At 55.6% G+C, this 20,388-nt stretch overlaps 1 protein-coding gene across 7 annotated transcripts in view; it reads right to left on the bottom strand.

The window, feature by feature from the left end:
- NCOR2 (nuclear receptor corepressor 2) overlaps positions 1-20,388 on the bottom strand; it is a 221,872-nt gene that overhangs the window by 130,508 nt on the left and 70,976 nt on the right. For all 7 annotated transcript variants that reach the window (XM_060027888.1, XM_060027889.1, XM_060027890.1 and 4 more), the window contains exons 4-7: positions 15,122-15,249; positions 11,476-11,653; positions 4,683-4,862; positions 1,032-1,145 (exon numbers count right to left, since the gene is read on the bottom strand). In XM_060027888.1, coding sequence (XP_059883871.1) covers positions 1,032-1,145; positions 4,683-4,862; positions 11,476-11,653; positions 15,122-15,249 — 600 coding nt within the window. The remainder of the gene's footprint in view (positions 1-1,031; positions 1,146-4,682; positions 4,863-11,475; positions 11,654-15,121; positions 15,250-20,388) is intronic.

Below are 20,388 nucleotides of genomic sequence, written 5' to 3'. Positions count from 1 at the left end.
ATTAGTGTTATTTGGGGCAGGGAGCCAGGGCATGGAAGGGTGACCGGCCCTGCAAGGCCCAGCACACAGTTCCCAGGCCTCCAGCAGGTTCAGTCTCATCCTGCATCTGTTGCAGCTTCAAGAGGTGGAGGCAGAGCCACCAGTTGATCCAATAGCTTCCTGCCTGGAGCTATAGCCCTAGGCACATGTTCCCAGGCTCTAGAGCAGCTCAAGCCTTGGGGTTCAGCCCCTGGGAGACACTCTGCTCTGGGTACCTTGAGCCCCTCCCCCTCCAGACACCCAGCAGCTGCCCTCCACAGATCTCTGTAAGCCCCCACTGTCTGCTACAGACCCTGCGTTCAACCATCCAACAGCCCTTTCCAGAGCTAAATGTAAGCAGAGGCCAGTGCTGACGAATCAGGCCCTGGGATCTGATGGCCCACGGGTTCAAATCCCAGGTCCACTGCTTCCCAGCTGTGTGACTTTGGACAAGTCACTTAACCTCTCTGGGCCTCAATTTCTCCCTGTGTTAAATGGAGACAATCACCATACCTACCCTCTGAGGACTGCTATGTAAAACACCTGGCCCATCGCCTGGAGGAGCTGTTCACCTAATGTTTGCTGTCGTGATGAATAATATTACTATTGTTTTCTGCATTACAGGAATTTCTTCTGCATGAGTACCTAACTGATTGCCCGTTCCCCCTGCTGATCACCTGGCCCCTGAAGCTCTCCTATGACCTGATGCCTGCATTTTCCTTTGCATCCCACAGGCCAGCCACGGTCCACACCAGTCGGCATGTCTGAGCAGAACAGACCACAGCCACACCAAGATGGGTCTCCACTGGGCACCCTTTCCCCCTCCCACACACACACCCAGGTTTGTGGGGGTGGGGGGGTGGTCATACAGGTTCCCATTTCACAGATGGGAACACCAAGGCCCCGGGAGAGAGCCAGGCCCTTCACAGCGACACCTGCATCCCACCTGGTGGCCGGCATAGGGAGAGCAGGAGAAGCTGGTGTAGGGGCTCTGCGGGCAGGTCAGGGCGTACCCGGTTCTCGTCGTAGATGATCTGCACCAGACTGCGATGCTTTGACTCGATGGGTGGTGGCGACACGGGCTTCTCGGGCTCCGGTGGCTTGGCGGCCTCCTCCTCCAGCTGTTGCTGTGGGGAGCGAGCGGGGAGAGTGGAGTGGTGAGCACGCCAGCAGGAGGAAGGAGAGACAGCGCCCCCTGCCCCTGGGCGGGAGGGCGGGTGGCCCCACACAGGAAGTCAGGCTGCTAACCATTTCCCCTGAGTCACCCGCAGGGACTCCGAGCCCCGGAGAGGCCCCAGTTCCCAAAGGGGAGGGCCCAACCAGGGCCAACTCCGGGCTCTGCAGCCAGCCTTCCTGGGTTCAAGTCCAACCGTGGCGATTTATCCGCTAGGTGAGCATCGGCGAGCAGCTTAACTCCACTGTGCCTCAGCTTCCACATCTGTAAAGTGGGGCTCGTGGCTGTGCCTCCCTGATGAGTTAATGTATGTACTGTGCAGACTGGGGGCTCGCTGAAGGCCAGCCGTTATCCATTATTTCCGCCATCGGTACCGTCATCCTCAGGAGAGGCTGTGGCGACTCTGGACCCAAACTGTCCAGACCAGACGCTATTTCTACTATTTACTTGCCGTGTGAGCTTGGGAGCTTGCTAAACTCCTGAGCCTCACTTTCCTCATCTGGAAAGTGGGGATAATTCAAGTTTCCATCCTAGAGAGTTGCTATGAGAACGAAACAAGCTGACGCACGCAAAGCACTCAGCACCTAAAAGGCAGCTTCTCATCCTCGTCGTTATCGCCATCTGCCCTGCGGTCTTCATACTGGACCCCCCTCCTCCAAACACCATAAAGGACTTCCCTTCGTGCTGCTGTCTGCTTTATACCCAAAAGGCAAAGCAAAGACCAGAGAGCTTGAGACACTGGCCCAAGGTCACACAGGAGGCCAGTGCGCAGGTGTACAATCTGACAGGCCATCTTGAGCGAGATGAGAACACTGTTCGTTGCTCACAAGGCTCACACATCCTGCCCCTGACCATGGAGCAAAGCGTTATGAACTCAAAAACACGGCCAAGAGGAGAGCAACGCAGAAAGAGCCAGAGGATCGTTTTGGCTTCTGCTGGCAGAAGGCCTGGAGGGTTGAGCCCAGCTGCCTCAGTCCCACAGTGACCCCTGTTGGTAGCTTTCAGAAGGGCAGCCAGCACCTGCCAAAACACTGAAATCCCTCCAAACAGTGCGAAACAAACTAAGGCAAGAAATGGAAGGCATACATGGCCAGAAAGGAGATTCTCGCCAGTCAGTGAAGGTGCCCCTCCCCGAGGCACCAAACGTTAAACACAGAGTTACCGCGGGACCCAGCAATTCCATCCCTAGGTACAGACCCACAGAATCGAAAACAGGTGCTCAAAAACATGAACGCAAAAGTTCACGGCGTGGTTCACTGTAGTCAAAAGGTGGAGATAACCCAAACGTCCATCAACTGACGCATGGATAAACAAACGTGGTCCATCCATCCATACAGTGGAATATTACTTGGCAGTGAAAGGAATGAAACACTGGCACAGGCTGCGGCATGGACGAACCTTGAAAACATGATGCTGAGTGGAAGATGCCAGACACAAAATGCCACACAGTGTCTGATCCCACTTATAGAAAACGTCCAGACAAATCCATAGAGGCAGAAAGCGGATTAGTGGCTGGTGGGGACGGGAAAATGGAAGTGACTGCGAATGTGTACGGGGCCTCCTTTCGGGGTCATGAAAATGTCTTGGAACTAGAACTAGATAGAACGGGTGGTTGCACAACGCTGTGAATGTACTAAAGGCTGCCGGGTTGTCCACCTTAAGATGAGTCATTCTATGTTTTGTGAATTTTAGTTAAAAAAGAAAAATGCCAAAGTGGAATTAAAACCCAAAACTCTATCGAGGGCTGCCCTGAGCCACGTGGCTTCTGGCTGCAGTCACAAACGTGTGCACATGGCCTGTGGCTTCAGCCTGGGCCCAAAGCCAGGCCCAGGGGGACTAAAGGTCCCAGCGCTCCACGGGCCTTGGCCACGCCTGCCTGACTCCAACTGGGGCCCGGCCCCCCTACATGCTGAGCTGCCATCCTGGAAACCCACCTACCAACCCCAGCTGGCCGAGCCTCGCTGGCCAGTCCAGCTTCTGGACCATCCTCAGGTCCCCCCAGGTGAACGACAGCCACGAGGCCTCTTGGGATCAATGCTCCCTCCCACTGCACATCTTTCCAGTTCCACTCTCATAGCCCCGAACTGGCTTCCGGGAAGCATCTCTCACCAGCCTTCCCTCTACTGCCCATGGTGGCCAGAGTGGGTCCTCGAACCTCCATGGAGCCCATACATCCTCACCTGGAGGGGATCGGGTGTGACCCTGCTTCCCCCAGGGTCAACACACGTGTCACACTATCTCAATCCACAGTTTTTAAGGAGCACCCACTCCGTGCTGGCGTTGCTAGGAGCACAGCAGGGAACAGGAGACAAGAACTGTGAGACGACCACAGTGTCACAAAGCAAGATATGTATTCGTTCAAGTGGTGACACCATCAGGCAGGATGACGGGCTGGAGCAGGGGTGGCAAACTTTTTCTGTAAAGGACCAGGAAGTAAATATCTTAGGCTCTGTTGGCCACACAGTCTCTGTCGTGACCACCCAGCTTTGAGGCTGTATCATAAAAGCAGCCACAGATGATGTGTAAACAAATGGACGAGGCTGTGTGCCAATAAAACTTTATTTACAAAACCAGGCACCGAGCTGGATCTGGCTGGATTTGCTGACCCCCAGGGTAGAGGATGGCTGGGGATGAGGACTCCTGTAAAGGCTAGGGCGGGTCCCTCAGTGGAGGGGACATCTGAGCAGACACCTGAAGATGCCACAGACGGAAGCAGGAGGAGACCCAGGAAAAGGCAGATTATCAACTTTCTATCAATAATATTAAAACTAAAATTATAAAGTTAATATTATTAATCTTTACGTTAACTTTTCTTTTGGTTTCGACAGTGACAACGAGGACTTCTTTTCACCACATGACTCTGTTCTCTCCTCACAACCTTATGAGGTGGTGTCACATCTGTGCCCATCTTACAGACAAGAAACCGAGGCTCAGAGAGGTGAATGTTCCAAGGCAGAGTTAGGAGGCCCAGCTCATACAGCTTCCAGAGCCAGGGTCAGATATCTGCCCCCACATTGTGGATGAGGAAAGTGAGGCACAGAGAAGTAACTGCCCACCCCACATGTCTGGACAGCCTGCCTGTAAATGCTGACCTCCCACCCATCGTTCCTGTGCCGTCCCAGGACAGTAGCCACACGTGGCTATTCAAGTGTAAATTTCATTTCAATTCAAATTAAACGACATTAAAAATTCAGTTCCTCAGCTGCACTAGGCACATTTCAAGGGCTCAACAGTCACATACGGGTAGTGGCTACCATTGTGGACAGTGCAGATCTAGAACATTTCTGTCATTGCAGAAAGCGCCCTTGGACAGCACCACACAAAACAGCTCTCTTGTCCAATAAACGTAAAGGGCATAAAAATGAGCCAGTACGATGGGCCGTGCTCAGCACGCATTCACAACTGCTCTACTACTAGTGTTGATGTCTTCTCAGTGGCAGCTGCTGCTGAATCGGGAGCTGAGAGCCACCATTGCCCCACCCACACGCACCTGCTTCTTCTTCAGCTTGGAGATCTGCTGCTCTACCATGGTGATCTCGCGGTCCACCCGATCCATGTTCTGGATCAGCTCCTCCTTGGAGAGCCGTGGAGGTACCAGCTCCAACTCAGGGTCAGCATGTGGGGGGCTGGGAGGAGACACCGGCTCCAGCTTGCCTGTCAGGCTGCGGTCCTGTGGTGGAGGAAAAACAGGTGTGGAATCAGCGCAGGGGGCACCCCCATCCCCCCAAAATCCACAAGTTTCCAGCCATGACTTCAGGCACCAACACACCGGGCATCTGTCGTGCCAGCCCCCATGTGCCAAATACAGGGTTGTTTACTGATCCCACCTCGCTGTCTTTGCCTTCACTGGTCCTCCTGCCAGGTGTTCCTTCCGCAGCCTTTTCCAAAGTGCAGATCCTTTTTACCCTCCTACACGCAAGTTTCCCCAACCGTCCCTCAAGTCGTGAAGCCCTCCCTCTTTCCTTTCCCCATAACACACCTCTCTCTTACCCCACTTACCCCATCTGTGCCCTCCCACCAGACCAAGCTCCTCGAGAACCAAGACCCACGACCTCCAGACTGATGCTCCGTGAACACTTATTCACGATGCTCAGTCCAAACCAGCAAGTTACAGAATATCACACACAGTGCAAACCCAGTTGTGTAGACAATATACACAAACACACAGGAAAACTATGAGAACGGGATACAGAGACGTCAAAAGTAGTTACCGGGGCAGCGGGGGAGAAGGCGGGTATTTTCACTGTCTTCTTTTTAATTTACCAGCGTTTTTCTGATTTTCCTTCACTGAGTATTACTCTTTGTATAATGAAGTTGTTTTCAAAAATGTGTTAAACAAACAAGGGAATCCTTCATTGAGTTATTCGGCGACTCCTTCATTCCACCAACAAAAGTTTATTAAGCATCCGAGCTGTGCTGGATACTCAATAAAAAAATAAAACCCAGTCCTTGTCCCGGAGCACTCACCTGTACAGCCCCGGGTTCAAATCCCCACCCACCCTGCCACCTCCCAGCATCATCATGACCACAAGCAGATCATCTGCCTCCGTTTCCTCATCTGTACAATGGGACAAGTCCCACCTCCTGCCTGCTGAGAGGCTTGAATGAGTTAATATGCGCAGAGCACTCAGCTCAGAGCCTGGCACACTGTCAGGGCTCCACAGGCATTGGCTGGGGTTGTCCTGCCCCCAAACCAGCCCCGCCCTGTACCATCCTCAAGGCCAAGCCAGCAGCTGCTGGCAGAGGACAGAGGACACATTATTCCCGGGGACAACTGCAGCCCCAGGGCTGCCAAGTGCCACCCCACCCCCCAGCTCGAGTTGAGCAGAGCCTGTGCCATTCTAAGTCCACCCCTCCTGGCCTCGGGGTCTTGGTCCTACACACACACACACACACACACACACACACACACACACAGACACACACACACACACACACAGACACACACACACACCACCGAAGCCCACAGGGCTCCAGTGTCTGGGGATCACCCTGGCCTCATCGTTGCCATCTGAGACGTGGGAGAGCTGGCGTTGAGACTCCCAGGCCCTCCACACACCCAGAGCCCTGGGGGCAAAGGCAGAAAAGATCTCAAGCCCTTCAACAGCTCTGATGTGGCCCTGCCCCATGGCTCTGAGGTGGGCCTCCACGCTCCTCGGGGACGCCTAGGAAACCAAACCAGGCACCGTCCCAGTCCTCGGCATACCCCACACCCTGGCCCCGGCTGCGGCTCTCCCAGGGGGCTGCCCCTGCATCCCCATGGCACAGATGAGGGTACGGGAACCTGCAGGCACAGGCCTGGCACGGCTCTAAGCCAGCGGTCGGCACGCTTTCTGTCAAGGGCCAGGTGGAAAATCACTTCAATCTTTGTAGGTCAGACGGCCTCTGTCCCAACTACTCACCCACCACTGTAGTGGGAATGCAGCCACAGACAGGCCACGAAAGAATGGGCATGGCTGAGTGCCAATAAAACTTTATTTACAGACCCACGCTGAGGGCCAGGTTGGAGCTTGCCGAGTTTGCCAACCTGTGCTCTTAACTCACATAATTGTCACAGCCCACCCTGGAAGTGAAAATATGGTTTTCCCCATTTTCCAGATGAGGAAACTAAGGTCCAGTGAGATTCAACGACGTGCCCGAGGTCACCAGCCACAAAGCGATGGAGCCTTGGCTTGGAGGGCACAGGACGGGAGAGACCAGGCCTCATTCAGAACTCTCCAGAAGCAGGCAGAGCATGCAACCAGGTTGCTGGGGGTCCCACAGCAGAAGCGGGGTCGCCACCATGCATTCATTCATCCCTCAGAACCATGTGTCTGGGCAGAAAAGCAAGAGTAAGATCCCTTCCAGGGTCTAAGACCCCCTGAAATTAGAGGCAAAACTGTGCACAGAAGACAGATCCCCTAGAGAAATACTCAGAAGGAGTGTGTGTGAGTGTGTGTGTGTGTGTGTGTGTGTGTGTGTGTGTGTGTGTGTGTGTGTGTGTGTTTGGCCCTAACTGCTCCCAGATAGGAGGGCGGAGGGCAGACACAGGGGCTGCAGGCACCTGACCCCACACACGCCAGACCAGAAGCAGCCTGCGCACCGTGGCATCTCCGGACCTTTGTACCAGCCACTCCCTCTCCTAACTGCACCTTTCTGCCACCTGAAATCAGACCCCCCCGATCCACGCCCCCTCCCCCAGCCCTTAACTGAGATCTGCCCCTTCCCTCTGTGCCCAAGGGCGCTTGGCTGGTCTCCCTCCACAGCCTCAATCATTTCTCAGGGTTCTTTTTTTTGCTGGGGGTGGCTGCGTTGGGTCTTCGTTGCAGTGCGCGGGGCTTCTCACTGCAGTGGCTTCTCGTTGCGGAGCACGGGCTCTAGGCGCGCGGGCTCAGTAGTTGTGGCTCGCGGGCTCTATAGAGCGCAGGCTCAGTAGTTGTGGCACACGGGCTCAGCCGCTCCGCGGCACGTGGGATCTTCCTGGGTCAGGGCTCGAACCTGCGTCCCCGGCATTGGCAGGCATATTGTTAACCACCGCGCCACCAGGTAAGTCCCATTTCTCAGGCTTCTTGAGACAAAAGGCTTTGGCGATATGGTTCCTGGAGCCCAGTCCTGCTACCTGCTGTAGGAAACCACTCTTCTGCCCACCTCTGATCTTCCACCAGGACTGAGAAGGGACGGAGAGGAGCACAGCAAGAACAAGGGCTGTGGACAGAAGGCTTTCGGGGCCAGGACACCCTGAAACAGTTCATCCAACCCAGGGATAATTCTCAAAATGACATGAGCAAAAAGAAGGTTTCCATCCCCAAACCCGACAGGAGCAGCGCAGGGGTGAGACGAAGCAGTTGGCAACCGCTAGCAACTGTTGGAAAAGTTGCTGGAAACTTTTTCTTAAATTCTTGATGGGGAAAATCCGTCTTCTTCAATGACTTCTTCCTTAAGGTTCAGGCTTAGCTTTTATTCTAAGCAAAACCACACAGGCAGATCCGTCAACTGACAGATAAAGTGTGATCTCTCCATACAATGGAATATGATTCAGAGTGACATACAGACGCATGGTAAAGCACAGATGAACCTTAAGAACATGATGCCGAGTGAGAGAAGCCAGACATAAAAAGCCACACATCGCATGATCCCATCGATACGAAGTGTCCAGAACAGGCAAGTCCACAGAGACAGAAAACAGATCGGTGGTTGCCAGGGGCTGCGAGGAGGAAGTGACTGTTTGATGGGTACCAGGTTTACTTCTGGGGTGATGAAAGTGCTCTGGAATTAGACAGAGGTGGTGCCCAACACCCGTGACTATACTAAATGCCACTGAATTGTTCGCTTCAAAGTGGTTAATTTCATGTTATGTGAATTTCACCTCAATCTGAATAGAAGATGATGCAAGCCTGAAGGGCAAAGGGTGCTTTCTGCAGTGCTGAGTTTTCCAGGAATGGGACCAAGGGAGCCTGGATAGCGGGCCTCCAGATGGTTCTCCCGATGGCTGCTGGCCTTCGTTTAGGCCCAAAGCCACAGGAGGAAAACAACAATCCTATACCCTCACCAGTCACCGCTAGGTAGCAGTCGGCACCATTTTCCCCATCAGACGCCCTTGGTGTAAAAATTCAGGCCAATGTGGAACAGAAAAACTCATTATGTAAAATTACAGACACAGAGGCAGCAAAAGCCTTAGGGGCTGGAGAGGACCCATTGGGGCTCCCCCTGTCTCAGACCCAGGAAAGGGCAGGGCCAGCCTCAGGCACCCACAGTCCTCTCCCCGAGTCACAATGATGGGTTCCAGGACAGGCCTGGGCCTCAGTCAAAGGCAGGGAGATAAACAGCTTTGTCCTGGAAATGTGGAGACAGAGGGAAAGTTCTTTTTTTTGGCCTTGAATGTGGGAAGCAGAAGGCCTGGAAACTCAAACTTTCTCCTTGTTAATACACCAAGACCACGTGCAAGATGGCAGGGCCAAGAAATGGACAGAGATAGAGACCTGGTAACGTGTCACCTGGATCAAGCTGTGCCTGAAGCCAACAACCCCTCGATTTCAGTTATATGAGCAGGACTCCTGCCTAAACCTGCTTGACATGGGTTTTCTGTCCCTTTCAGCCAACAGGGCCCAAAAGACAAAGAGATTTTCAGAAATGGTGCTGTTTGTGATGATTCTAAAGTCCCAGAACAAAGTTCGGTGAATTCCAAAGGCAGCCTCTGATGCCACAGGACTCCAGAGGCTGAAGGCCATGGAAGCATTATAAAACAGGACATTTTTATATTGCATATTTTTATATGAAAAAGGAACACAGCCGGGGCCGGTGGGGAGGGAGGTGCTGTTTAAAAAAAAAAAAAAAATCCCATCAAATTCCCATCTCACGTACCCAGCTGAATTCTACACAGCAGATGCAAAAAACATCTGAACTCCCTCAGAGTTGTGTTTCTCCCCTGGCTTCTTCCCTTGCCCAAAATTTGCTCATACTTTCCAAATGTTCTTAACAGCCTGGAGCAATTACTGTAGTTGGTCCAGCCAGGCCCCTACACTGGGCCCATCACTCCCCCACACCCATGGGGTCCAGGAAGAGAAGAGAGAGAAAGACAGACAGACAGACACAGAGACAGAGATAGAGAGAAACAGAAATACGGAGACAGACAGACACAGACACACACACACACACCCCAGGCAGAGAAAGACAGAGACACAGGGACAGAGAGACAGAGACATACAGAGACAGAAGCGAAGACTGAGAAGGACCCACAGAGGGAGAGGAAGCATCCCCAGGGAGCCCTAAGAAGGAGGACAAGCACAGAGCCACTGTCAGGCCTGGAGACCCTCAGATGGACCCACAGGTCTGAGGACTCAGAGCCCAGTTCTGGAGAGATGCGCGGCAGGCAGCAGAGGCCCAACAGGGCTGTCCAGAGACACCCGTCAGCCTGTTCTCTGGGCAGAACCAGACACGAGCACAGGGATATGGCCCACTCGGGGCTCTGGTCCCTCGTGGGGGGTGGACATCAAGCATCCCTGGTGTGGCCCTGTGCCCCCCTTCACATGCACCCCACTCCCCTACTGCCCAAGACCCACTTCAGGGAATAGCTTTTCCAATGGCAACAGCCCTCCCAGGAGGCTGAGCAGTGATGGAATCTATGAGGAGCAGGCTAACACAGGGATGGCAGAATGGCAGGCACAGGGGACCAGAGGGGAAGCCCAAGGTGGGACAGCCCAGTGGGCAGGTCTGGGCTACAGACCCGGGCTGCCTGGGCTTCAGGGCCTGCTCCCCACTTCCCAGTGACCGTGGGTGAGTGGCTCTCTTAGCCTGGGGCCCCGCCTATAAAAGGTGATCGCAGACCGGGCTTCATCAGGCTGGAAAGGCACAATGGAAGGACACTCACGCTCAGCACAGTAGCCGGCACACAGTCAGGGCCTCCATGTTAGCTTGTCATCATCATCGTGACCACCCTGGGAAACCCCTTTCCTGTCAGCCCCCCGATGAAGAACTGGCCTCAGCCTGAAACCCCACCAATCCAGTGTCGGGCAGAGAAGAGGATCCAGCAGGTCCGAGTGGGCCACTTCCCTCCCCTGTCCTGGCTCCCAGGCCCCACCCACCCTCACTGGTGCTGCAGTGAGATGAGCACTGACCTCACTCGGCAGCTGGGCGGCCGTTAATGAGCTAATGTGCATCCTCATGGTCATGAAGGAGCATAAACGCACTGCACAGCACGTGCGGAAAGGACATCCATCACACAGCCGGCCAAGGATGAGCGTATCATCCGGCCACAGTCCCTGCCCCACCCTAGGCAGTGACAGTGAAATGACAGCCTCTGAGGCAGCTGGGGGACCCCAGGGGACAGAAGCATCTGGGCCACTGGCTGTGATTCCTCCGTTTAGATAGAGAGCAAATGAGCTTCTAGCGTGGACGGTCCTGAGGCTCACTGAAATAGCAGGAAAACCTCTCTCAGCAGCAAACCATGAGTGCTTAATCTGTGCACATTCTCCCGCTCCATCTCAGCTCAACTTTCTGCTTAAAGAAGAGTAAAATGCAGGTGCCTCCAGGGCACAGTGATCCCCACGGGCTGGACACACTCCGGCAGCTGGAGGGGGCAGTGGGGGAAGCGGTCCCTCTCCAGCCAAGAAATGGCCCACGGAGCCAAGCTCGTCCCTGGACCCTCCTCTGGCTGCCCAGCCTCTGCACGCCCCGGGCTCAGCCCTTCTCCCAGCCTTCGCTCAAGCCATCCCCCCAGCCCAGCATGCCTACCCCCTCCCTTGTTCCCCGCCCAATCGCAGCAGCACCCAAACCCTCAGAGGAGCTCCCGGCTGAGCAGGCCTTACCTTGGACAGGTCCTCGGAGCCCCCGGGCTGGCCAGCGGCCAACAGGGGCGAGGGCCGCAGCAGGGGGTCAGGCAGCAGCTCCAGACGAGGGCGCTTGCTCTCCAGGAATTCCATCTCCGACTTGCCCAGCTCAGGCAGGTATGAGTGCGACTCGGGTCGCAGGTGAAGCTCCTGGGACCTGTGGGGGGCAAGGGCACACGGCATCACGTCTGCTGCCCGTCCTGCGGGAGGAGTGCCCATCTGCTCAAGGGCACACAGAGAGGCAGGACTCAACTACAGCTCTGTCTTCCTCCGAGTCAGCATTCACTAACTACGTTTACAGCAAGAGAACGTACTGGTGATGGATTCCCTGCTCCCTCACTGAGTGTGGCCCCCAGACCAGCCCCTCCTGACGCTGCTTACAAATGCAGAATCTTGAACGCCACCCCAGACCTATTGAAGCTGACTCTGCGTTGAAACAAGATCCCTGGTGATTCACGGGGAAAGTCTGAAAAACACTGTGGGTCTAACACAGACGATAACACACATGACGCTGTTTGCAAATCACTCGCCCAAAGCAGACATCACTAGCTGATCACAGCACTCTGGCTGCTCAACCTGGCCTTGCCTCCTTTGCAAGTTAGCCCAGCAGCCTTATGCAGAGATAGGAGCTGTCCAGCCTAATCACTCCCAACTAACTCTCCTTAACCCTCCTCCCCAGTTTGCAGAGGAGGAAACTGGCCCAGAGAGGCCATGGCCTTGCCTGAGCACACACAGCTGAGCCACAACTCCCAGCCTCCACCTCCAGCTCCTGCCCAAATACTGCCCCTGCTGAAATGCTTTTCCAGTTGATGTTTTTTGCCCAATAAACTTAGAATAGAATCCAAACGCATTCCCCCCACACTCAGGCCCTGCCTGGTCTGGCCCTTGTTCACCTTGCCCACTGCATTCCTGCCTCAGGGGCTGTGCGCTGGCTAGGCTCAACACTTCCACACCAGCTCCTTCCATGCTGCCTCTCCTCTTCCTTCCTGTCCCAGTGCATGGGGCGTCTCCTCCTAACAGCAGTCTCCCTGCCCACCAGATACGCCCCGTCTCACCCCATCTTGTTTTCTCCGTCTTTCTTTGCAGCCATCACCATCTGCGTGTTGCTTCATGCATGTTTGGGGGCCGCCTCCCCCGTCCCAGAGTGTCTGCTCCACAAGGGCAGGGACATTCATCTGTCTAAGGCCTGACATACAGCAGGTGTTCAATCAGTGCGTGTAGACTGAATGAATGTTACTGACTGCAGTGTGGGCTGAGGCTATGCTGCCGTCCTCTCCTCCCTGGGGGGCCCGTCTCTCGCCAAAGCCAGGTCACAAGATGCCCCTCCTGCCCACCTGAGAACCAACAGCTTCACAATTACAAGATGCCCTGCAGGAAGCAGGTGGAATCCACATTGAAACATGAAAAGGGCACCATCATAGGTTAGTGTCCCCCCAGAATTCATGTCATCTCAGAACATCAGAATGTGACCTTCTTTGGAGGTAGGGTCTTTGCAGACGTAATTAACTGAGATGAGGTCATACTGGATTAAGTTGGGACCTAGACTCGATGACAAGCGTCCTCCTAAGAAGGGCCGAGGACACAGACACAGAGGGGGGCAGAGACTGGGGTGATGCAGCAGCAGGTCAAGGAACACCTTGGGCCTCCAGCAGCTGGCAGAGGCCAGGAGCAGGTCCTCTCCCAGAGCCTTCGGAGGGAGTGCGGCCCTGCTGGCGTCTGGCTTTCAGACTTCTGTCCCCCAGGAACTGGGAGAGAACACGTTTCTGCTGTTTTAAACCACCCGGTGCAGAGGGACTGAAGCCATGGCCCGCGGCAGTGGCCTCCCTGCAGGGCCCTGGATGCCTCCATGCAGCTGCGGCAGCACAGAAGGCCCAGGCCAGCTCTCCGGAACTCTGGTCCCACCTAGGCCATCCCTCAACCTCGCAGCCTCAGCAAGGCGACAAAGGAAGAGACGATGGGACAGGGCCCCTGGGCCAGCCCAGCCTCAGCGGTCCCTGCTTGCCCCTAGAATCACTGCACATGGCCGGAAGGATCTGAGGGTGGAAGTTATATCCTGGCCCTCCTATGCGTACCTCCCATAGTGCCCTCGAAGTTCACCCTCCCGGCCCCCAGCCACCTGGCTCAGCCCAGCCCCCCGGCCTCCTCGCCTTTCTGGAACACGCCAAGCACATGCCCACCTCCAGGCCTTTGCACGTGTTGCTCCCTCCACCTGGAAGGTCTTCACCCGGCTCTCTGAGCGGCTGGCTACTTAGTGGCCAAGCATCTCTCCCCTGAGAGGCCTTTCGCGGCCTCTCCAGCCAAAGAGCAGCCCTTCCCTGCCCTGCAGGAAACACGTCACCTGCCTCGTTCTGGAGGCACCTTGTGCGTTTGTTGCACCTCCCCTGCTAGACTGTGGGCTTCCTGCAGGCACGGCTGCCTGTTTAAGTGCCCGCTGGCAGCCCACAGCCTACAGTAGGCCATCGCGTGTTAGAAGCTCAGGACTCTCGAGAGTTCCCTGGTGGCCTAGTGGTTAGGATTCCAGGCTTTCAGTGCCATGGCCTGGGTTCAATCCCTGGTCGGGGAACTGAGATCCCACAAGCCACGTGGTGTGACAAAAAGAAGCAGCAGACCACCTAGAGGGGTGGGATAGGGAGGGTGGGAGGCAGGGAGACGCAAGAGGGAGGAGATATGGGAACATATGTATATGTATAACTGATTCACTTTGTTATAAAGCAGAAACTAACACAGCATTGTAAAGCAATTATACTCCAATAAAGATGTTAAAAAAACATTTATATACATAATTTTGTCACAAAGAAGTATGATAGTGTGATCAATAAAAGATTTTCAAGCATAAAAAAAAAAAAAAAAAAAGAAGTAGGGGCTTCCCTGGTGGCACAGTGGTTGAGAGTCCGCCTGCCGATGCAGGGGACACGGGTTCGTGCCCCGGTCCGGGAAGTTCCCACATGCCGTGGAGCGGCTGAGCCCGTGAGCCGTGGCCGCTGAGCCTGTGCGTCCGGAGCCTGTGCTCCGCAACGGGAGAGGCCACAACAGTGAGAGGCCCGCGTACCGCAAAAAAAAAAAAAAAAGAAGCAGCAAAAAAAAAAAAAGAAGCAGCAGCAGCTCACGACTCTTAGCAATTAGAGCTGTTACTGTCTCAGGCACCTTGGGGCCCTGCTCTGGCCTTGGCCCTCCCCTCACTGGGTCCCCACCCGTATGGCTTGCTCTCTCCCACCTGGATTTAAGGAAGGCAAGGCAGGCCCACAGGCCCAGGCTGCCAGCTGAGGGATGGCAGAGGACTCGGAGAAAAGGGGATGACAAAGGGATGGGAGGAAAGGGGCTCCCCATGTGCACCCAGCTGTGGACAGTCACTCCCAACCAGCAACCCAGCCCCACTCCCCTACTTTTTGGTGGTCACCCCCTCCTGCCTGGGCCACACACCCAGAGGCCACTGCGGGCTCACAGCGGGAAATCCAAGGGCCACATGGCTCTTCCCTGCCCATCCCCAGCCCTGTCCCAGTCACAGTCGCACCAGGACAAGGGCACAGCCTGACACCCCTTTGTTTAACACCGACCCTGCGAGCTCTTCATGAGCACAGGCCTCCACTTCCCCGTCTGAGCAATGGACGCACAAACCCCTCCTCACCTTTCATTCCCGGGCTGAAATTCGGACAGCAGGGAGGGCCTCCTCCGCTGGGGCTGGATGATGGAGCCAGGCGACAGGTGTGAGGTGTAGTCACGGGGGTGGTGCTGGTAGTCAAGCAGCCCGACGTCCTGCAGCAGAGGACACAGGCCAGTGGGCACCCATCCCGCCGCGGTGCAGCCCACACGGCGAGGCAGCGCCAGAGCCCCCTGCCCGGTGCTGCTTCTGTACCTGCGGACCCTCCCGCGTCCTCTCCCGGCCCTCCGACCCAGTCCAGCCAGAGGACATTCCTGGGGCCAATCGCCAAGGAGAAGTGACACATTCAGCTAAAGGACACCTGGTCCTGCCCTCTTTCCAGATGAGACAACCGAGCCCACGTGTTAGCAGAGACAAATGGAAAACGGCACAACCTGCAAGTCTGCCATGGGTGCAAGTGACACAGCAAGACACGGGCATCCACGCCACGGCAAATGCTGACGGTCTGCAAGCCTCAAAGACCAGATTCCAAAACAAAGCCCCGACGTGGGAGTCCCCCATGTTACAGAGGGAAAACCTACACACGTGTGTCACACAGGCAAGCATAGCTCAAAGTCAGAAGAATAAACTCCAGGCAAAACATGCCTTCTTCAGTAATATGCCATCCATTACCCATTGCCATCTTTGGAAAAACTAAACACTAACAAATTCGATGTACCCCGATTAGCAACTACACCCTGATTTGAGACATGTTAAAATGTTTTTTTAAAAAAAAGAAAGATAGAAAAGAGAAGCCTTTCAAAGGAGAAAACAGGACAGGCTTCCTATGTGTACCAATCCAAATCGATTAGTTGTGCCTGCAGAGAACACCCAGTTATACTGTGGGGTGGCAATCAATTAGTGATGTCTGACACGAGTAAGGCTTGGGAAAGCGTGGGATTGTAGGTGATTTGTTTTCTTCTTGGCACCCTTCTTAATTCTCCCAATTTTCCAAAAAAATCTAGTCATTCTTTTGCTGTCTGGCTTTTTTTTTTTAAGCAGTTATTTCTGCAAAGAGAATTAGATGATACCACGTAGGTGTGTTGGAAATGTATGTGTTTCAGACCCTCCAAAACAAACACATGTAAGAGGCTGGGAGGCTGGAGGCGAGAGAGGATGAGTAACTAGAATCAAGAGGGATCCTGTCAACCTCAGAGGCTGGAAATGAGGGAAGGGCCTTCTTGGGCAGCCCGATGTGGAAGCAAGAAGCTGCCCGGCCTCGGGCTAGAGGTATCTGTCCATCCCTTAAACTCTCTGAGCCTCAGTTTCTTCATCAGTGGAATGGATGCCTGAATTCCCCGGTGGTCTAGTGGTTGGGACTCCGCGCTTCCACTGCAGGGGGCACGGGTTCAATCCCTGGTCGGGGAACTAAGATCCCGCACGCTGCGCGACGCGCCCAAAAAAAAAAGAAAGAAAACTGAAATGGATGCCTGACCCAGATGGAAGGTGGCCTCTGTGTCTCCAACCAAGCATCCCCCTTAACTCTCCAAGGGTTTCCCTGAAGACTGAGGGCAGCTTCCAGAAGACAGAGGACTCAGCCTCCCCCCTCCACCACACTCCACGATGTCGTGCACGAGGCACCGGGTGCGAATGACGGAACAAGAAGAAAGGGCTGGAGGGAGGGGGCGGCAGCTTCTGGGATCATGCCGGCACGGCTGCCAGGCACAGATCCGGTATGCACACGCATGCAGAGGTGTGAGAAGAAATCGGCAAGCACTGCAGAATGCTGGGAGGAAAATTCCCTCTCACACAAAAGCAAAATGAACAAAGCAGCAGAGAGGCAGACGGTCCAATCCCTTGGGAGAGGGCCCCGGCAGGACGGCGCCTACCACTGCCAACAGAGGCGGGAAAAGGCGCACGGCCCCTGGGGCTCCCGAGGCAGGGGCATGGGCGGCCACTGCATGAACCCTTCTGGCCTCAGTTTCTCAGTCTGGGAAGCAAGCAGGATGACCTCATTAGCACGGTCCCTCCAAGGACCATCTTGGGGGCCATTTCTGTGGTGTCCACACTGATCTCCACCCCAGGGCTCTGAGTCCAGGGACCACCAAGGGTGCCTGCATCTCTACAGGAAGGCAAGAACTGGGGAGACCCCAAGAGAGACCGAAGGTGGGGCTCACTGTGGTCACAGGAGCCTGAAGACACCAGGCACTCAGGCTAGAAACCTCCAGCCACGTCTCAGAACACGAGAACCCTCCCCATGTTAACAAGACATTCCAACCCCACCTGCTGCCCTCACACATGTACGTGGCCCAAGCAGGCTCCTGCGTCCCTGACCCTTGGTCTGGGGGGAGCGCCGAAGACGAGAGGATTCAGTTCCTACTTGAGAGCTTGTTGACGGGACCGCGGCATCTGAGCGCACGGCCAACACAGTCCTGCTGGCCTCGGCCTAGACCCATCCCCGTGCCCGCGAACTGCGTCACGTGCGGAAGGACCATGTATCCATTTGTGACAAACTGGAAATGAAACAGACTGGTCCTTCCCACAGAGAGCCTGATAAGCACCGATCTAGGGCAGGAGTCAGCAAACGGGGCCCAAGGCCAAAGCCAGGCTCGGCCTGTTTCGTCAGGTGTCACTGGCACACGGCCACGGCCATCCCTGTACGTGCTGGCTGAGCTGCTTTCACGCTAGGATGGCAGCAGTGCCGGAGTAGCTGTGACCGAGACCGAGTGGCTGGAGAAGCCTGAAATATTTACAGAGAAGGTTTGCCAGTCCCTCCTCCAGAGGAAAAGCCCACAGTGTACCCTGGGGGCCATTCGCAAAAGGATACTAGTGGGCACGTTGTCGTCATGACAGCAGCAGCATCAAAGTCATCAACACTGCACTGTATCAGTCGCGCTTACTCAGCCCGGGCGTTGTGCAGAGGCCTCTGCACGTGTCAACTAACTTGATCCTCAGGGTCTTAGAACTACCCTCGCTCAACTGATGGGGAAACTGAGCCACAGGGCGGTAAGACCACTCATCCAAAGTTTCACAGCTAGGAAGTCACTGAAGCAGGATATGAATGCCAGCGGTCTGGCTCCAGAGTCTGTGCTCTGAAAAGCCCTTCTAACACTAAGGCACAGAGAGGCTAAGTAACTTGCCTAAGGCCACACAGCAGGCAGGAGTGGCGCTGGGATCGATTCCCGTGTCTTTGGACTTTATTTAACACATTCATTTAGTGCAAAGATTGCAGGAACTCGAGAGAGCTCAGGGGGTCCCGCGGGGCTTGGGAGAGAAGGCAGAATCGAGCTGGGCTCTAGAAAGCTGGAAAGGAGACAAGGAGGGGAGGATGTGTTGCGACCCTCAATCCTGGGAGACCCTCAGTGCCAGGAGCCCGCCAGGACCCTCAGGGAAAGATGTGGGGTCCTGATACTGTGAGCGAGGGAAGCCGAGACCACAGAGAAGGAGAGAACAGGGCTCAGAGAGGCTCCGAGGGTGGAGCAGGTGGGATTGAACGAGCCATGCGTACCGGCACCATGAAGAGAGGCTCGGAGTGTGCCTGAGGCTGGGTCAGGGTAAGCACACCTGGAACTGAGCCCTCCATCTGCGCCGGCGTAACACACCAGGCAGCCTGGACATGACACAGGCTGAGGTACAGGCCAGCAGAGAAGGCGGCTCCCACCGCCCCTCTCAGAGTGCAGAGCCTCCTTGGTCTCCTGCCACCCCGCCAGGAGGACAGAGGCGGCTGCCACGTACAGACACCGCCCCGGGCACCTCGCAAACATCCGCCAGTGATGCTTAGGCCCACAACACCCATACTGCAGCTGGGAAAACTGGGGCTGCCCCCACGGGGTTAAGCGAGCAGCCAGATGTCACAAGGTGAGTTGGAGGAACAGGGATTCAAAGCCACATCTGGAGGTTCTTCTGGGCGCTGGGCGGGGGGGACTCGCCATCAAAGCAGCCCCATGCCCAGACACCCTGGAAGAAGCCTCCAGGGCCAGGAGGTGCCACCCTGGATGGAAGCCTGTTGGGAGCAGGTACGGGAGTGAGCTGAGTCCCAGGAAGGTCACAGGTCACGGGGTCCAGGCCCCGCCCCCTCAGCCCAGCAGACCTGCCTCAACTACTGTACAAGGAGCTGGGTTCCCACCTGGCCCTTGGATGGGGCATTTGCCTTCCACGCCTTTTTCCCTTTTCCTCCGCCCTCTGTCTTCCAAAAACCCTCTGCCCCCCAAAATGGGGGCATCTCACAAACCCTGCCTGTACAGTGGGCTGGCGGTAAGGGGTTAGGGGGCACAGGGCTGCAGGGGGACCTCCAGATTACAGTCCCAACACTCACCTCTCACCAGCCAAAGAACAGTGGCTCCAGCCCCGGACACATGCCCAGGAGAGCAAGACCCCCCCCAGGACGCCTAGAATTCTTGTTCCTGCCTTTCCAGTAACAAGCAGGGGCCCCCAGCTGGGTCGCCCAAGCACGAGGCACGGTGATCAGGACGTGGGGCCCCACTGCTGCCACCACACGGGATAAGGATGCCCTGCCTCGTAGCTACCCAGGGCCCCTGCCCACCCCCGGCGTCAGCCCCCTGCCTGGAGGAAGTGACCACTGGGTCCTACCCGGCCCCATCCTGCATCACTGACAGCCCAGCGGGAAAAGTGCGGGCGGTGTCTGAGATCAGCTGCTGACTCCACGTGACTGTGAGAGGGCCCAGCTGGGGCAAAGGATGGGGGGGTTGCAGGATGGCAGGGGCCATAAGGACTCAAGGACTAACCGAGTCTGGGCCCTTGGGGAGGGAGTGGGAGCGGGGTAGGAATCTGGCAGGAGGGGACGAGAAAGAAGAGAAACCAGAGGCAACCTCCAGGAGCCCCCAGGGGAGGCAGCCCCTCCAAGCAGCTGCAGTGACAGTGACAATATTGCAAGTGGACACAGCTGGCTGAGTGTCTGCCAGGCACTGTCATGAGGACCTTCCGCAGATCAGCACGTTTAATCCCCGGGAGAATCTAGGAGACAGATGCTCTCATTACTCCATTCTATGGATGACCAACCGAGGCTCAGAATCACTAAGCGACTTGTCCTGTTTCCTCACCTGCAAAATGTTCCCCACCTACCAAGTGCAGAGCATACGCGTACCCTCACTTCAGTGATAAGGAGAAGCGAGTGCAACTGTATACGTAAAGGGCATAAACAAAACGCTCACCCTGTAGTAAGCACTCGACGACAATGCTTACTTTTGTGATTGTGATTATGATAAAGGTGCTGACCACACATCACAGCAAAGGGCCCCCAGGAGCACGGTCCTCGGCCCTGGGCACACAGTAGGTGACCAGTAAACAGTCACCCA

This window comes from Delphinus delphis, chromosome 13, assembly GCF_949987515.2.
Source record: "Delphinus delphis chromosome 13, mDelDel1.2, whole genome shotgun sequence".
NCBI lineage: Eukaryota > Metazoa > Chordata > Mammalia > Artiodactyla > Delphinidae > Delphinus > Delphinus delphis.
Note: the sequence above shows the minus strand (reverse complement) of the source record. Positions and strands in the feature narration are given on the sequence as shown.